Source organism: Octodon degus, unplaced genomic scaffold (genome assembly GCF_000260255.1).
Source record: "Octodon degus isolate 3935 unplaced genomic scaffold, OctDeg1.0 scaffold00090, whole genome shotgun sequence".
NCBI classification, from domain to species: Eukaryota; Metazoa; Chordata; class Mammalia; order Rodentia; family Octodontidae; genus Octodon; species Octodon degus.
Genome location: NW_004524666.1, coordinates 8,184,140 through 8,202,538, shown reverse-complemented (window position 1 = coordinate 8,202,538; position 18,399 = coordinate 8,184,140). Strand labels below are relative to the sequence as shown.

Sequence of the window (18,399 nt, the reverse complement as noted above, 5' to 3'; positions counted from 1 at the left end):
AGTTGCTTCTCTAGAAGTTACAACAATATATATTGTTTGTAATCTTTGTATTCTTCATTTCCTCCCTCACACTTGAGAATACTCCCTGCAGCAATGTATGAGCAACAAGGGGGCTTGAAAGATAGCTCAGTGGACCCTGGCAAGCACAAGATCCTGAGTTCAATCCCTGGTACCACCAAAAAACAAAAAAGAGCAGTATATGAGCAACAAAACTGTTTGTCCACCCCCTTTCCTACACAGCCTACCATACTTTTTGATCATAAGCAATCTTTTGGGGTAAAAATGGCACCTATGTGTAATTAACTTGTTTTATTATATTGAGCCCTTTTGCAGCCATTTGTAGTTCCTTTTCTTTTTTTGAATTTATTTATTTATTTAGTAGTTCCTTTTCTTTGAACTGTCTTTGTCCTTTTCTCACTTCCATAAGATTGGGGGTTTTCTAGTTTTTCTAAATTTTAAAAAATGTAGCCCTTTGTTATGTAAGTTACAAATATCTTTCTCAGTATTATATTCATGCTTGTTTAAGTTTTTCACATGAAAGTACTTTTGTCATGAAATTTATCAATCTTTTATTTTATGATTTCTGGGTTTTGTGGCATTCTTAGGCTTACTCCCTTCCATGAATGTCTTCTATAATACTATGTGTTTTTTAGATTTTTTTTCTGATTTGTTGTGAAGTCAATTATGATTTAGGTCTTCAATTTCACTTTTTTCTGAGTGACTACCCAGTTGCCTGAAGATCATTGGTTGAATAATACATTTCTTCCCTATTTGACTTCTCATATATTGAATTCCCGAGTAGCTTTTAAGTTATAAAATGAGTAATAAAACCTTAAAACAAGTTTACTGTAAAGTATATTTTGTTTAAATAACTTCTTAAATATTAAAGAAATGAAAAAGGATTTAAATACTGATTTTAATCCTTCAGTTTTGCCTCTCATAAATTTTGTTTAAAATATATAGATATTTGGATTAGAGATTCAGGTAGAAAGGCTAGTAGAGTTGTTATTTTACATAAATAGTTGCATTTGTGCCAAGATAATATATTGAGTACCAGGCATGTGCTTTCTACTGGCATTTATTGGAGGGTATTAAAATTGAAATGCATACATGGCCATACTAGAGAATTGTGACTCATCTAATGAAGAGTAGAATTTATGTTCACCTTCGTATAAGAGTAGAATAACCAGGCTAAGAAATGACCTCCAGTGTAAAAGATTTGACTTACATATAATTTTATGGATTTAATTGGTGAATAAAGCCTACTTTGAATCTTGATTTCTCTTCATTTGAGATTATTTTAAATTTTGTCTTGGCTACTAAATTTTTAAATCCATTCTGCTCAAAAGGTTTGCATTTTGTTTGGACCACCTTTCTTGGATTGCTGCCATATGTGCCTCTTCCTGTATTTCTTTAAAAAGAGAGTATGTGCACTGTGTAGCATGAAGAAATTGTGGGAGCAGTAGGGCAAGTGTAAAAATCATATTTCTTTGTAATTTTATGAACAAGGAATAATCTTTATTGCATAAAGTCTAAAACAGTTTTAAATGAGACTAGATTGATAAGACATAGCCCCCTGCTGTCCCACCTTGCCCTTACTTACCAGATTCACAGTCAGAAAACCATTTATGTCTGAATTACGTGTACTGCTCTAAAATAGAATATAAGCACAGTTGATGACATCTTATTATTAAGAAAAATTTAAACCAAGCAGAAACAAAATGTTTTCCTCAATTTGTCCTACTCAGTCACAGAGAAAACATGCCCTATAGTACTTTCTCTTTTTTGGGTTTAATTAGTTTTTCATATTTCTGTGTTTACTTTGAGATGTTATTATGGACATAATAATGATTACACTTCTTCCTGTTTAAGATTTGTACATGATATTGCCTGAGAAGAAGCACAAGGATTGATAGTTTGGTTGTTTTGGATGTACAAACACATTGGTCTTATTTTGTATCACTGACAGCCCACAGAGTTGGCTGCTGTGTGCTGAACTTTCTGTTCTAGACTTTCTGCCAAGTACTTTATGCAAAACTCTGGTTTTAGTGAAACAGGTTTTATTGTTTTTAGTTAAGAGTTGTATTATAAGCTGTCATTAACTGTGTGATGCAAACAGAAGAGTTGGTATGTATATACACCCATGAAAACAAAACACCACAATAAGCTTGTCTCTGTTCAACTAGTAGCTTTTCCATCCCATTCCTGTGTCCTTAGTTCATGTTGTTTACTGCTGAAGGCCTGATGGTGTAATTTTCTTTTCTAGGAACTTGGAATTAGAATTCCTCGACCACTAGGACACGGACCAAGCAGATACATCCCAGAAAAGGAGGTATGTGGTTTGTGAAAGTACACAGTGAACCTTGTGCTTTTAAAGAAAGGTTTTTATAACCTGTATCTTGGCATCTGAGCAAGTGTTGGTCAACAACGTGTTTTAGGCATTTGATTGCAGTTAATCATGCTTTGGCAGTGAATCTGTGGTATTAGAAAGCTGTTATAGTTATGTTGATTTCTAGTGTTTCATGACACTCTTGTAAAACACCCTTATTTAATCAAGTAAAGTCAAGACTTGTTTTTGGCTAATGTTTTTGACTCTGCTTGCTTATATTTAGATCTTGCTTAGGTATGCCTATAAACTGAATTACTTGGTCTTGACCATCTCCTCAGGCTGATATGAATACTAGATTGAGTCTCTATATGTAAAAACATCTATGCTTTTTTCGTATGGGTTAGTTAATTTTGCTTTTCTTTAATTGAGTGAAAGTAGTTGGTGGTATTTTAAAAAGGCTTTAGTTTATATTTGCAAGCACTGCAACTTTTATGCTGTAAATCTGCTTCTTTGTTTGGATTCTGGGCAAGTCTACAAGCAGCTGATCGAGATGGCCTTTACCCTTCAGTCTTTGTTGTTTATCTCCTACTGTATAATGTAACCATTTATTTTTTTGTTTTGCTACCAGTTGAGTTTAAATTCATAACTTCTCTCTTAAGTCAAGTTTAATCTGCTTCTAGATGACACCATGCAGTCCATGCTTATTTTTTAATGCCAATTTACAACTTATATAACCGTAGTTTTCTTCACCTTTATACAGATTCTCCAAGTGGGGAGTGAAGACGCACAGATGCATGCTTTATTTGCAGATTCTTTTGCTGCTTTGGGTCGATTGGATAATATTACCTTAGTGATGGTTTTCCACCCACAATATTTAGAAAGTTTCTTAAAAACTCAACACTATCTGCTGCAGATGGATGGTCCTTTACCCCTACATTATCGGCACTACATTGGAATAATGGTATGTAGACATTAAACAAAAAGAATCTTTTTACTTGCTTTTATTAATCTATTTAAGAGATAGTGAATGCTTTAAACATAAGGATCAATAATGGTATTCTGCTATGGAATAGGATACCCTATTGGGCAGTCTGTTTTTTCTTTTTTAATAAACATATACTCTCAAGTATAACAAAAAAGTATACTATATTTATACACAATGATGACAACCATTCCTCCTTATTATAAATAACTCACATTGATATAAATTCTCCTAATCCTGTTCAGTTTGTAGATAATACTCTGTGATTTTATGGTTGTTAATTTGAAGTTTCTTCTTGAGTTTCTAAAAGTTGGTATATAGGGAAGATTTAAATTCTGATTCTTTTACCATTTAGTTCATTTCTGGAATATTTCTGAGGTTTTTTTCTGTGCTATAAATTTTTATCTGAAAATTTCATTAGTATAATTCATAGAAAAATTGAAAAAATACTAATCAAAACAACTTTTTCACACTGTAAAGAAAATAGATTTGTAATAGTTCAAATTGTTAATATTTATAATTAGAATATCTTTTTGTTTTCTCTTAAGGCTGCAGCAAGACATCAGTGTTCCTACTTAGTGAACCTGCATGTAAATGATTTCCTTCATGTTGGTGGGGATCCCAAATGGCTCAATGGTTTAGAGAATGCACCTCAGAAACTACAGAATTTAGGAGAACTCAACAAAGTATTAGCCCACAGACCTTGGCTTATCACCAAAGAGCACATTGAGGTACATAGTGAAGTAATATATTTCAACCATTACTAAAATAGTTTTTTTAATTTATTTTTTAGAGCAGTTTTAGGCTTACAAAAAATCGGAGTACAAAAATTTCCCATTTTCTACCACACGACCCTTCATATAAACACACATTTGTCTTCTATTATTAACATCCAGTATTTGTGAAGTAACATTTATTGTGAATGATGAGCCAGTGTTGTCATGTTGCTATTGACTAGTGTCACCTAGAGTTTGTTCTTAGTTCCATGGGTTTTAAGAAATGCATAATTTCATTGTATCATTACTTTATAATACAGAATAATGAATAGTTTCACTGCATTATGCTTTACCTATTCATCCTTCCCTTTGTCCAGAACTTTTGAAACTACTAGCCTTTTCGTTATCTCAGTACTTTTGTCATTTCCAGAATGTCATATAGTTGTTATCAGTATAGTATATAGTCTCTTCAGGTGGACTTTTATTTAGCAGTTTAAAATTCTTCCGTGTCTATTTATGATTTGATAGTACATTTCTTTTTATTGCTGAATTATATTCCATTGTGTGAGTATACCACAGTTAGCTTATTCGTTCATCTATTGAAGGGACATCTTGATTAATTGATTACTACCAGTTGTGGTTAATTATGAATACAACTGTTAGAAATATTTATGTGCAGGGTTTTTTCTTTTTTTGACAAAAAAACTTTAAACGTACTTGGGTAAATAAGAATATAAGAGTATGACTGCTGGGTTATTGGTGAGCCTATGTTTAGCTTTGTCAGAAACTGTGAAACTCAGTCTTCCAAAGTGCCATACTAGTTTGCATTCCCACTAGCAATGAAAAAGCATTCCTCTTGCTTTTTGGTCTTGTCTATTTATAGAACATTTTAGATAGATACTGTTATGTAAAAGATGATATTATCAAGACATGAGATTTGAATATGATTAATAAAGTGTTTCATGTTGTGTAGAAAAAAATTATGCTATATTATAAAATAGATAATAAAGGAGAAGGGACACAGGATTGAACCTGAAGAACTACAGAATTTATGTATAACTTTTAAATAAATACAATTTGATTTAGGAATAGTCAGAGTCAAGTTGTTTAAGCCACTGTCTTAGAAATTCCTTGAGGAGGTCTGATAAACAATACATAGACATTTTATATAGTAGCTTCAACTTTAAATGCAGATTTATTGTATTTGAACTAAAAACACAATAATTCATCATAATCCAACATCTGAAATGGAGCATCTGCTTTTAAGCAAAATGTGTTCTATTTTTAAATCAATATTTCAAAACAATCAAAATAATAATGTGTCATTAACAAATGTTAAGCTCTATTTGTGAATATATTTTAAGAAAATTAATGAATTGTGGATTCTACATGTTAGATTAGTTTCAGACTAGGCTTTATACAGTGACTAATCATGTTGTTAGTGAACTAAATAAATAGTAAGATGTTTTCACCCACACTACATCCCAGTATAAAAATATGTTCTATTTTCCCCCAAAACCCCTAGCGGCTTTTAAAAGCAGAAGAGCACAGCTGGTCTCTCGCAGAATTGGTACATGCAGTAGTTCTACTCACACACTATCATTCTCTTGCCTCATTCACATTTGGCTGTGGAATCAGTCCAGAAATTCATTGTGATGGTGGCCACACGTTCAGACCTCCTTCTGTTAGTAACTACTGCATCTGTGACATTACAAATGGCAATCATACTGTGGATGAGATGCAGGTCAGCTCAGCTGGAAATATTTCAGTAAGTGTCTATTATTTATTATGGAACTGTAATAAAACTAATCACAATAATTGCTGTTAATGTTACTTTTTTCTGTTTGGCTCCTTTGAAAATGTACCCTTTTGAATTCATAGAGATTAGGCCTCTCTATTCAGTAAGAATGGATTTGTTTATTGCTTCCAAATGCCCATCAGTTGTCTAGGTGCTAAGCAATATACAAAATTGTAAGTCCCTCTGCAGCAGTGATGGCAGACCCTTTAGAGCTTTCAGCGATAACAGACTGTGGGTTGTACACATGTACCATGGATTCACCACTACTGCTGTAGAAGGTTACAAAGTGATTGTAGAGTTTACAGCCAACAGCATGTACCCCTTTACGGGCAGCTACTAACGAATGGCTACAGCAGTGACATGAGCAGAGGAACCTGCTCTAGTGCTGGAGACCTCCTGGTGCCAATCACATCCTTGTCTACAAGAGAAACAGGATGGCTTCTGAATTGCTCATCTTTTGGAAATTTTAGTCATCTTTGGCCTGGAAATTTCTCCCTTTAAAATTCATGTTTAACTTTGCACAAGTGTAGAGGGTGATACAAGTGAATGTAAATTTGTGTAAATGCTCTGTGCATGTTCCTTTGCTTGTCTTTTTTTCCTTCAGTTTTGTTGTTGTTTAAACAGATCATAACAAGTTGAATTTTCTGTAAGCAAATTTTAATTCTTATGTACCATGAATCAAAGTTCCCCTTACATTCTTTTGCTGTAATGAAATGGCAAGGCTTTATTTTTTGCTTCAAAAAGGAAATCACAGGACTGGGGATATAGCTCAGTGGCATAAACATCTGTGTGGCAAATGCAAGGTCCAGAGTTCAAACCCCAGTACCAAAAAAAAAGGAAATCACAATTATCTTAATATACTTTAACATATATATTTGGCTTTGGGCAAGGTATCAAACCTCTCCAAATACTTTCATGTCTACATAAACACAAAACATTAAGTTATTGAGCATATAAATGTCTCTTAGAAGTAAAATTCTGGGAGGCTGAGGCAGAAGGATTGCCATGAGTTCAAGACCAGCCTGGGCTACATAGTGAGTCCAAGGCCAGTCTGTATTACACAGTACAACTTTGTCTGTCTTACACACACAAGCACACACACACACACACACACACACACACACACACACACAGGCAAAGTGAAATGCCTACTACAGTGCCTGGTATTTATCAGGTGCTAAAGCAAGAGGTAGAATTTACATATAATTAAATTAGCTCATGAAGAAGTACCATTTTCCTAAGGCTGGCTAAAGCACTGTTCAGCACTGTTCTGATGTCCTGAGACCATCAGTGTCTACCTCCATTGAGCTACCTGAATTCATATTCTGTGCCTCCAATATGGCCACTGGTTATTTGTCAAAGCATGGCAGTTATTAGAGGATCTAAGAGAGAGAAGGGATGCTGAGAGTTGAATTTTCGCCTTTCCCTACATTGATTTGGTATACAGCCAAAGAAAATTACTAGCTTTAGTACTAGATTCTACTTTTTCTTGTTATCATTTTGGAGGTAGTAACTAGGAATGTAGCTCAGTTGTAGAGCTCTTGCCTAGCATGCACAAGTCCCTGATTCAATCCCCAATACTAGGGGAAAGATAATAAGTAAGAAAGAAAAAATGTTTGTAAAGTATTTCTTTACATGATATATAGCCTCGAAAGTCAGCATTCCAAAGCTCTATGCCAGTTTGCATTCATACCAGCAGTGGAGGAACATTCCTGTTTCTCCATATCTTTGCTTTGGGTTTTAGCCATTCTGTTGGTGTGAACTGGCATCTCACGCCTACTGTGACATTTGGCTGAGACATGGCACTGCACAATCAGCTGACAAAGCTTGTCTTTTGTTTGAAGATCAGATATATGACCATTCTTCAGATACAAATTGTAAAAAACAAAAAATCAACACACAGTATTAACATTTAATATTGACATGTAATGCTATAATTTTTATCCTTATCATCAACTTTAGCAGATTAGTTGAGCAAAAAGAAACATATCTTTTTCAGTTTTCCTTCTTGTTTTGTACAATTTATTAAGAATTGTCTTTCCTAAGAATGCCTGAAATTTGGGCTTAGATGGAAATTGGTGAATAAAATAGATAAAATAATGTGATCTCAATAAAATTATTTAAAAAATATAATGTGAGTTGACAGAGGTCTTGAGGGTGTGTGTGTGTGTGTGTGTGTGTGTGTGTGTGAACTTTGATTAATTGTATAAAACAAGTCTGGGCATGGTGGCTCACACCTGTAATCCCAGAACTAGGGAGGCTAAAAACAGGAGGATCACTATGAGTCCAAGTAGTGAGCCCTTATATGAAATACAAAAAAAATTCTGTTAAGCAATGTGATCTTTTTCAGTCCATTTTACAGAATTATCCTGACAGTCATTCTGTAACAAATATTTATTTATTGGGTACTACATGGCAGATATTATACTAGACTACGGCTGTATATCAGTAGATTAAGCAGACAAACTCTTACCCTTATGGAGCAGGCTGTGGACCAATTTGCAAATAACAATCACTATACAGATTGTGATGGGTACTCTAAAGCAAAGAGCAGAGTGCTGTGTGGTAATAATTCGATGTATTTATAATAACTTTGAGGTAAGATTAGAAGAATGTAAGCTGATACTTGAAGGATTAACAGGTAAAAGTTAGGAGAAGGCTTTAAGAACATTTCCTGGCCAGGCATGGTGGTACATACCTGTAATCCTAGCACTTGGGTTGGAGGCCAGTCTGAGATACATAGAGAGTTCAAAACCAGCCAACCTGTACTACATAGAAAGACCTTGTGTAAAATAATAATAATAATGATAAATAAATAATTTAAAAAGAACATTTCCTGGCAAGAAAAAAAATCTATAATGGGGGAAATAAGCATTTCATATTTGAACATTGAGATTTTAAGACTTCTTACATACCCATGTGTACAGTGTGTATTCTGTATGTTCAATCCATCTTTCATAGATATAGAAGTATAAATCATTTATCTACTCTGCCATGCCTTGTGTGTCAAGACCTGTTACAATAGATGTAACACTACTGTAGTCATACCAGCACATAACAGGTTCTAGTCTCATGCAGAGGTCAGGTGGCCAACTCTCTAACCATGTGAGAACTTGTTTTGTGTTTAAATGGTAAATTGTATAAGTAGAACAATTACCGCCTTAATTTTTGTTTAATATATTTGGTACAGGCTCTCACTATGCAGCTCAGACTCATAGTGATCCTCCTGTTTTCAACCTCACCAACACTGGGATTACAGGCATGTGCCACTGCACCCAAACTTGAAGGCTGGCTCAGCATGCCTGGGGGCAGGGCTGACACATGTGGTGAATTACTACTTTAGAGATGACAGATATTTGGACAGTCTGCTCAGTGTACAGTTGCTCCAAGAGCCATTTCTAGTTTGTGTGTCTTATTCACTGAACAAGCAGAAATTTACTTTAAAATATGATTCCATTTTAAATTGACAAGTGTTTAACTTTTTAAACAACATAATAGGAATGTCATTAATTTAATAAGGAAACATTAGAATGTGTTAAAATCATTTTTCTAATGTTTTAGAATTCTCTTACCTATATACCAAATAAACAAAATTGTTTATTTCTATACATTAAGATAAGAAATTCTGTGTTGCCTATATTTTGTTAAGATATGAGTTCTGTGTCTGCTGTCTATAACATTGTGTTCTCTCTTCAGGTAAGTGATTCTGTCTTTGAGGTGGAAGCCCTAATGGAAAAGATGAGGCAGTTACAAGAATGTCGAGATGAAGAAGAGGCAAGTCAGGAAGAGATGGCTTCACGTTTTGAAATAGAAAAAAGAGAGAGCATGTTTGTCTTCTCTTCAGGTAAGAGCAACCACTGCATAGTCAATGTAATTTCTATCACAAACACAATTTTTTTTTTAGGGAACTTAAAGAAGTTGTAAAATATCAATCCATATGTATATTTTATTTTAGAGAAGCTATTGCATCCTAAGGTGTTCCTACATATAATTCCTAAAGCAAACAATTAAGAAAAGTTTGTAAGTGAAAAATAGCATTAAACTCAGATGGAGGTCCATTTGGTTTGGCTTACTAAAATCGCCACCGAGGAGATTTGTGAGCTTACTTGAATAAATCACATATAATATATGAGTGCCCCCCTTTTTTTTGATATGAAAGATTAAGGTCATAAAATCCCCAAACTGTCTTTTGCTTTTTTTTTTTTTTTTTTTTTGGTATCTTAGGAAAGGGTCTACAGGGTGTTCAGGGTCTCACCACTAGATCAGACTTGTAGTGATCCGCCTGTTTACAGCCTCCCAAGAGCTGGGATTACAGGTACATGCCACCAGGCCCAGTCTCAATCACTCTCTCAGAGCGCCCCAGGGGTGGGGCTGGCACAGCAGGCCCCGGGATCGAACCCCCAGCCCCTGTGTCTGCTTGCAGGGACTTTAATCTGCTGAGCTGTTTGGCTAGTCCTCTGTGTTTTGCTTTAAAACTCTATGATTTGTAAAAAAAAAAAAAAAAAAACAAACAAACAAAAAAAAAACGCTATGTATTAAATTACCAACAACAATGTAAATCTTTGTTTAGCCTATATCTGTATGTGGGTAATTTGAAAACATTCATATGTTTCCAAATAAATATTTTGAAAATAATGGAGTAGGAGAAAGACTGTAAATATTAAAAACATCAAGTTTCTTAATAACAGAAAAAATCAAATCTATACAAATAGAAGGTGGAGTATTAGCTTGTTTTTCCTCAGGGATAGCTTCCATTTCTATTTATGCCTAAGAGTATGAAAAAAAATAAATGAAGATGTGAAGTTACCATAAAATATTTTAATTACTTAACTATAATGTCATCAACTCCTAAACATGATAATTCGAAGAAGATTGAAGAGCAACGCAAGAAGCACTATAAAGCGAACATACAGCACTTGGTTCTTCCAACAAAGTGTACATTAGATGACATTAATATTTAATAAAAATAGTCAAGACTGCTAAGTTTTAAAAGTTAGCAGTTGATTCTAAAAGTTGTTATCACCTCACAGATTATCCAAAAGGATGTTACTACCTTGAGCACATACTTTTAAGGAGAACCTAACATCGCTAAATTGGATGAGGAAAAAGAAGAATAGGACCCAAAAGGAATTAACAGTACAGAGATTTCAACTTGCTTGCTATATTCTGTTTAGTGATAAAGACAATGTGACATTGGTTACTCTGTCAGAATGGATTATCTTACTTTTACATGTTAAAGGTAAATGAATGTTAAGTCATTTCGAGTTTGAAAAACTCTTGGTGATATTAAAAAAAAATTATTTCAGATGATGATGAAGGTACGCCAGCAAGAGACATATCGCGTCACTTTGAGGATACTAGTTATGGCTATAAAGATTTCTCTAGACATGGGATGCATGTTCCAACATTTCGTGTTCAGGTAAAATTGCAACTTGTTGTATGCATGTGGTCATTTAGAAGTGTATCAGTCTGATTTGTGGGAAAGCCTAGATTTGAGAAAACCATGCTAAGTGTTTTTGCACATAGTATCTAAGAAGCAACGCTAGCTATATCCTCTGGTTTCAAAAGTTGACAATCATCAATCAATTAACAAATGTCTACTTTTATATTATAATTTTTAAGACTGTCTCCAATTCATCAGCAGATTCATACTGTAGTTTAAATGTATGTCTTAAACTTACTGCTGAAATATTTAATTTAGACAGGTAAATATTTGAGCTGATCTTCCCAGCTTTCCAGTTATTATAAAGGGGCATTGTTAAATAATAACAGTTATACCAGAACTGTGAAAATAGTGAAATCTGGAAGATTTTACTCAAGAAACTAAGATACTGTTCAAAGGGTCAAAATTTAGGCACATTTTTTTTCAGCCCACCAGATAGCTCAGCAGACTAAAGTGCCTGCTTTGCCAGAGCTCAGGGGCTTCGGTTCAATCCCCAGCACCACAAGCTATGCCGGCCCCACTCCTGGGGAGTGCTGAGATGGCAATTGAGACTGGGTGTGGTGGCACATACTTGTAATCCCAGCGCTTGGGAGACTGAAAACGAGGATCACTAGTCCAATCTACATAGTGAGACCCTGTAGACCCTGCACGAAATACATTAAAAATAAATAAATAGGCACAAGGAAGAGGTGAAGAATCTGTACTTATCAGCTAAACTGTGTCAGGAAACATAAATGGAACAGATCATTGTGGGCTGGAAATTTTATGGAAGGTAGGAATTTCAAAATTTTAGAGTCAAGAAACAAGGGCTGAGGGCCGCATAGCTTAGATATGGAGTGCTTGCCTGGAATGAGGCTGAATGAGGCTGAGCTGCTGAGTCAGACAAGGCTGCTAGTTTAAAATTGTTCAAGTGTGGATTAAATGTCAAAGAAGTTTACAATAAATTAAAATGAGCTTTGTAGGTTCTACCTAGAGTGATGGCATAATGCCAAAGAAGACTTTTAGAACAATAAATGTGGGAAGAAAGGAGACAGAAAGATTTTATATAAAGGAACCTAGTTAGGAGGCTTATTTCATAAGACTGAAGGCATGAGCAGAAAGAAAAAAGATGAATGATAGATATGTTTAATTGGAAATTCACAAAACTTAAATGGCTGTAGTAATAGAATATGAAAGTGGACTGTCAACCTGGTGCCTACATGGCTGAGTGGAAGGCAGAGAAAGCTGAAAGTCAGCAGCCTATGTGTGAACACACTACACTTCCACAGTGCATAAGCTCTCAGAGCTACAAAACACAGCCCTTTGCACATTGCAGTATGGAAACTGAAAATGTTAGAGTAGAGCACAGGTGAAGCTTGGAGTAGAGGTGGAGTGCAGCAGTTCCAGCTGCCAGCTCACTGTGCTGCAGGTACAGATCTGTACTTGGCTGCATTTTCATGATTCACGTTTGTTCTGTCCTCTGCATCTAGGACTATTGCTGGGAAGACCATGGCTATTCTTTGGTAAATCGCCTCTATCCAGATGTGGGACAGTTGATTGATGAAAAATTTCACATTGCTTACAATCTTACCTATAATACAATGGCAATGCACAAAGACGTTGATACCTCAATGCTTAGAAGAGCTATTTGGAACTATATTCACTGCATGTTTGGAATACGGTTAGTCTGTTTTCTTGTATTTATAAGGGAAGACTTTCTTCTACCCTAAATCATTCAGGTGCTTGGAGCATACACATATAATCACTACCATCCCCTTCCCAGTAGCTTAGTTTCATACTTCCTATGATTCAAAGATCACTTTATTGCAGCTTGGTTGATTTTCTTTCCCCTACCTAAGTAGGGGCAGTTAAAGAACACTTACAGGAGTTAAATGACAGCTGCCTCTAGGGAAGACAAGGACAGACAAGCTCATCCCAAAACAGATAAGAAGAGGCAAAATTTGTCAGGAATATCTGTGTCTGAGATTTTTTGTATCATCTTCTAGCTCCTTCATGAAACTCAGAACCTTTACATTGCCCCCCTCTGGCTATGTTCAGGCTCCTTCTGAAGAGTACCTACTCACATAATATATAATCATTATCAGCTCATGTCCTTTCTGTTGGGATTTCAGTACATTGCTATTATACAGCTATTATACACCAGCTTCCAGTATAGGCAAACTTCATGCTGCATTGCTTTCTGGACGTTTTAGCTGTAAAAGCAGCTTTTTCTTGCTATTTGTTTTACCAGTGACTCTGGGCAAAGCAAATCCTCTTTAATTTGCTCTAAACTGCTTGAGCATTGACAGTGCATCTGACCAGTCTTAAACTGATCTCCACTAACCAGTGGTCAGAGGCTTCATCTAGCCTCCTGAGTGGTTGTAGGGCCTGCCTTGCCAAAATCTTCTTCCCTTTTCCACTGAAAAATCCAACAGGACAGTTGAGTGGCTGTGTGATCTGGAATCCAAGTGGAGCAAGCAGTGTCTTCAAGCAGGATGGCTTCTCCTCCTGTAGACCTCATGAGGCCCTATAGAGACCAGCCTTCCTGCTCTAGCCAGCCCTCCCGCTCTTCTCATCTGACCCCAGAAATTGTCCCTCAATGATAACACTTTTTATATCATACTTGTCTGATTTCGTTAAGTTCAGCATTTCTCCTAAGCTCTGTTTTTAAAATTGGTTCCTCATAGTGGAGTTCCTTGTTTGTGAGTGTAAATATGCACTCTTTCTTGGTATCCAGTACTGCAGTGCTAGCATTTTCAGCCTTCTTGAGTAGTTTGCTTGGGTACTAGACTGTTTTCTGTTCCTCTAAGTCCTTTAGAGGACTTTGTGCTCCCATTATATCCCAGTTAAGCTGTATCACTGAGGGGAATAGCTGCCTACACAGAGAGGGAAGAAGAATATAGAATTTATGGGCCGGGGCAATGGCTCAGTAGAATAAGCTCTTTCCTGGCAAGTGCAAGGGCCTGAGTTCAATCCCTGGTTCCACCAAAAAAGAAAGAGAGAGAAAAGAAAGAAAACAGACCCTTGTCACTTTGTCTGTCTCTTGTCTGTTGCTGTGGACAGATATGATGACTATGACTATGGAGAAATCAACCAGCTGCTGGATCGTAGCTTTAAAGTTTATATCAAAACCGTTGTTTGCACTCCTGAAAAGGTTACTAAAAGAATGTACGATAGCTTCTGGAGGCAGTTCAAGCACTCTGAGAAGGTATGTAGCTGTGCTTGTTGTGGCTTGTTTACGCTGTAATTTAGCAAGGAAAAACATTCTAGAATGGCTATCTTGGGTACCCCTGGGAAGGGAGCCTCATTATGTTGATAGAGTAAAAGGATAAAGAGAGAAGACAGGTGGGCTAGCCCACAAAGCTGTCATCACTTATAAGAAAAATGATTATTTTGCAAGATCTCACTTTAATTGCTCAGTGATTATTTGGCAGGGGATGCTGCTATTCTGATAAAGCAGTATCTACATTTTCTGGACTACAGTAAATATCCAAGAAGAGATGTGGGCAAATATAAATGAAAGCTCAAGACATGTATCCAGTAAGAACATTAGATGGCTTTTGAGAAACAGATAATCTGCTGTAAGCCGAAGTTGGGTGACAATACATAGAAAATGTACACTCAGCCCTCTGTGTTCATCCTGTATCCATAGACTCAGAAAACTACATATCTACAGCATTCAGAAAAGAATTGTCTCTACTGAATATATGGGCATTGTCACTATTCCCTGAACGATAGAGCCTACCACCTATTTACATAGCATTTACATTCTATAAGTAATATACAGGTGATTTACAGTATGGGAGGATGTACATTGCTTAAATGCAGATATATAAGGGACTTGAGCACCCATGAATTTTGATGTCTAAAAGGATGCCTGGGTCCAATCCCCTGCAGATACCAAGGGATGATTTTACTTGCTTTTGGTGTTTATTAGATGTGCTTAAAAAACTATAACTGTTAATGTTCTAATCATCCTTTATATAATGTTTTATCTTACATTCAGGTTCATGTTAATCTGCTTCTTATAGAAGCTAGGATGCAAGCAGAACTCCTTTATGCTCTGAGAGCCATTACACGCTATATGACCTGATGCCTTTCTTCCCTTAAAGATGATTCTGGAATGACAAGCAGATAGTCTACAAGGGACAGGTGCCAAGCCCCAGGACCAATGGTATATAAAAGAATTCAAAAATCCATTGTGCCATGATTCCTTTAGTTTCTGCTATTTTACTGTGGAAATACTACTGCTGGCACAAGCAGTGTACGCTTGGCAGCCTCACGTTTAGAGCCGTGAAGAAATGCTGCTGTTCACAGTATTTTGCTTTTTGACAGTACAAGATGCTGGTAACTTTTAATACAGCAAATAGTAACTCTCCAAATCCTGTTGCTTTTATGTTCAATGAGATAACAAGAATTGGAGCATGTAAAGAATGGGACTTGAATAATGACTTAAGATTTATACATAAAGAATTTTAGAAGATCTTGGTGCTGCTATTCTGGTTGGTGGAATGAGTAGATCGCTGTTCCAGTTAAGCTATTAGTGACTAAAGTGAACATTGCTACTATCTGAGCCTACATATGTAATTTGTGTGGTTTCAAATTAAACTTACATCCATGTTCATGTTTTGCATCTGTAAAAGCATAGAGTGATTACAGCTCAGCAAAGACCATTTGATGGTGACAGTTCATTTCTTATAGTTATTTTTAAAATTCAGTTATTGGATGATACTAGATTACAGTGGCATTCTTAAAATATTTTTTTTGAAAAGCAATCTTAAATGAAAGTAGGTGGATTATAAGAAAAACTGGGTGTTTTGATAATGCTGTTTCACAAAATCATCTGACGCTGAAGGGCAGATTCTCTTGCAGTGTTTTGGTTTCCAACTGCAGTTGGAAGGTGGCTGTAGACTGCTGCGCAATCCCAGGTTTACTCTGTCCCTGTGCCCTGCCCACCCCCCAAGCCCTACTTTAAAGGTTGTGCAGCTCCTTCAATAATAAAGCTGGAAAATATTTTTAGGTTATCAAATTGGATTTACAAAAATGTTAACTTTGAAATACAAAAAGTTTTAAAAATGTATTAAGTACTTTGTATTCTGGAAGCGTGAATTGCTTTTGAAGTCTGTCAGTATTATTGGTATTTTTCAATAAAGAATAATTTTCTCCAATTTTATTCACTGTCTCAATCTCTTTATAAATAATGATTTCACAATTAGTAACAATTCTGAGTTTCTGTTTACTTTCATGAGCCAAGCAGATTCAAAAATAACACTGTAAGGAGATGAGAGACCACTGTTAAATGGCAAAGGCTTGAAGCCATTCTGAAGCTACGGAGAGGAATGGTTCTTCAGGGCCCTGTTGACTGGCCCTTGCCTACTACTCAGCTCAACCTAGTGCCTACAGATTTATGGGGTGGGGAGACAATTTTGAATAAAGGCAGTATAGCAGAATAGCTAAAAATAGGTAATTTGCAAAGAAAACACCTTCATTTAGCTCACAGTTCTAGAACCTGAAAGACTAAGACCAAGCAGGAATATGTGATGAGGACCAACTTATGATGGAAAACAAGAGAGGGCCAGGGCCTGCGAATCAGAAAACCACCACTAGGCATAGTGGTGCCACTCTGTAATCTCATGACTAGGGAGGCTGAGGCAAGAGGATCTCTGAATTTGAGGCCATCCTAGGCTACATAGTGATTTCAAGGCCAGCCTGAACTACATAGCAAGACCCTGTCTCAAGAAAAAAAACTTACCATGATAGGAAACCCACACAGGCATGGATCCGTGTGCAGGTTCCTCTGCCTGGGCCACGTGTCCCGACACTACCACACTGAAGAATATGATTCTAACAGGAACTTGGGGGACACAAACTGTAACAGACATATACCCCTATGAAAAGACAAGACCTGTCATCTTAGAAATAAATTATTTTCAGTATACTTTATATTTAAAGAAATGTGTGTTTCTACTTAGCTAAAAGTAATATGCGTGTTGTCCTGCCACTGAATATGTACTATGCTTCACCCTCTTCTGTGTGCTACCCTAACAAGCCCAAGCAGGCACAGGTAGACTCATCAAGTACAGTTGCACCAGCTAGCTAAAATTTTACTAAGTCTCCTTCCTTCTGCTGTTTATTATTGGCACCTTGTTTTAATACAAAATTTCAATAAGAGCTAATTAGAGTACAGTTATCACAAAACAAGATCAACTAGAAAGCATTATTGGCTTCATGGCACAGTAGCATGTAATCACTTAGGAATTGATTTTGTTTTGATTTTTGTTTTCTAGTACTGAGGATTTAATTTAAGTGGGTTACATCCCTACCCAGTTTTTAGAAATGATTGATTTTTCAATTAGGGTCACTAAATTGATCAGGCTGAGCTGGAATCTGCAGTCTTCTGGCTTTGGCCTCCCAAAGTGCTGAGATTACAGGTATCCACCATTCTGCCTAGCTGAAAGTAAAATTTAATGAGTAAAACTTTATACCTAAAGTAATAAAAGTGCATGTGATTCAAAGTTGATGTTTGAATGCTTCCCACTTAACAGGTGCTTCCTCTTATTCAGAATGTTTTCTCAAAACTAAACACACAGGATTTGTAATGTTACTATGTAATTTTGGAAATGAATAGTTTCCATAATAATTGGGAAAGGTACAGTAGAATAAGGGATATCAAAAATCCCATCAGAGGAATTTTTTTCTAAAATTATCATGAAGCAGTCTCTTGTTAAGGCTTCCAGGATTCATTCTTTTAAATATGAATTTTGGGGGCAAAATTTGAGTGACTTTTATTATGCCAAACTTAAGTAGCTAATACTATAAGACTGGGATAAATTTTGAATATTTCTGTAATCACAATTACTTAAGTTTAACTTCTACAGTGGTGATATTTTAAAAATTAGAACACCAGTTATAACAGTAGAGCTATTATAAATGACTTGGTACAGTGCGTACATAAGTAGGTAAAATGTGTTAATGTTTTTCATGGATACTATTTCATAAGATTTATTAGCATCTTTGTATGGGAGAACATCAAGAATAGCAAAAGACAGGTCAATGGAGCCGGCATTGCCTCCAACATCAGCAAATTGGAGGAGCAGACAGCCCCTGGTCTTCATTCTCCCAGAGACAGAGTTAACAACAGTGAAAGGGCCA

General features: G+C 36.0%; 1 protein-coding gene across 2 annotated transcripts in view; it reads left to right on the top strand.

Moving 5' to 3' along the window:
* Sesn1 (sestrin 1) overlaps positions 1-16,420 on the top strand; it is a 141,382-nt gene extending 124,962 nt beyond the window's left edge. For both annotated transcript variants that reach the window (XM_004637480.2, XM_004637481.2), the window contains exons 2-10: positions 2,267-2,332; positions 3,090-3,290; positions 3,860-4,042; positions 5,553-5,795; positions 9,522-9,669; positions 11,132-11,244; positions 12,738-12,928; positions 14,311-14,455; positions 15,254-16,420. In XM_004637480.2, the coding sequence (XP_004637537.1) occupies positions 2,267-2,332; positions 3,090-3,290; positions 3,860-4,042; positions 5,553-5,795; positions 9,522-9,669; positions 11,132-11,244; positions 12,738-12,928; positions 14,311-14,455; positions 15,254-15,340 (1,377 nt within the window). In that variant the 3' untranslated portion in view covers positions 15,341-16,420. The remainder of the gene's footprint in view (positions 1-2,266; positions 2,333-3,089; positions 3,291-3,859; positions 4,043-5,552; positions 5,796-9,521; positions 9,670-11,131; positions 11,245-12,737; positions 12,929-14,310; positions 14,456-15,253) is intronic.
* The last annotated feature ends 1,979 nt before the right edge of the window (positions 16,421-18,399 follow it).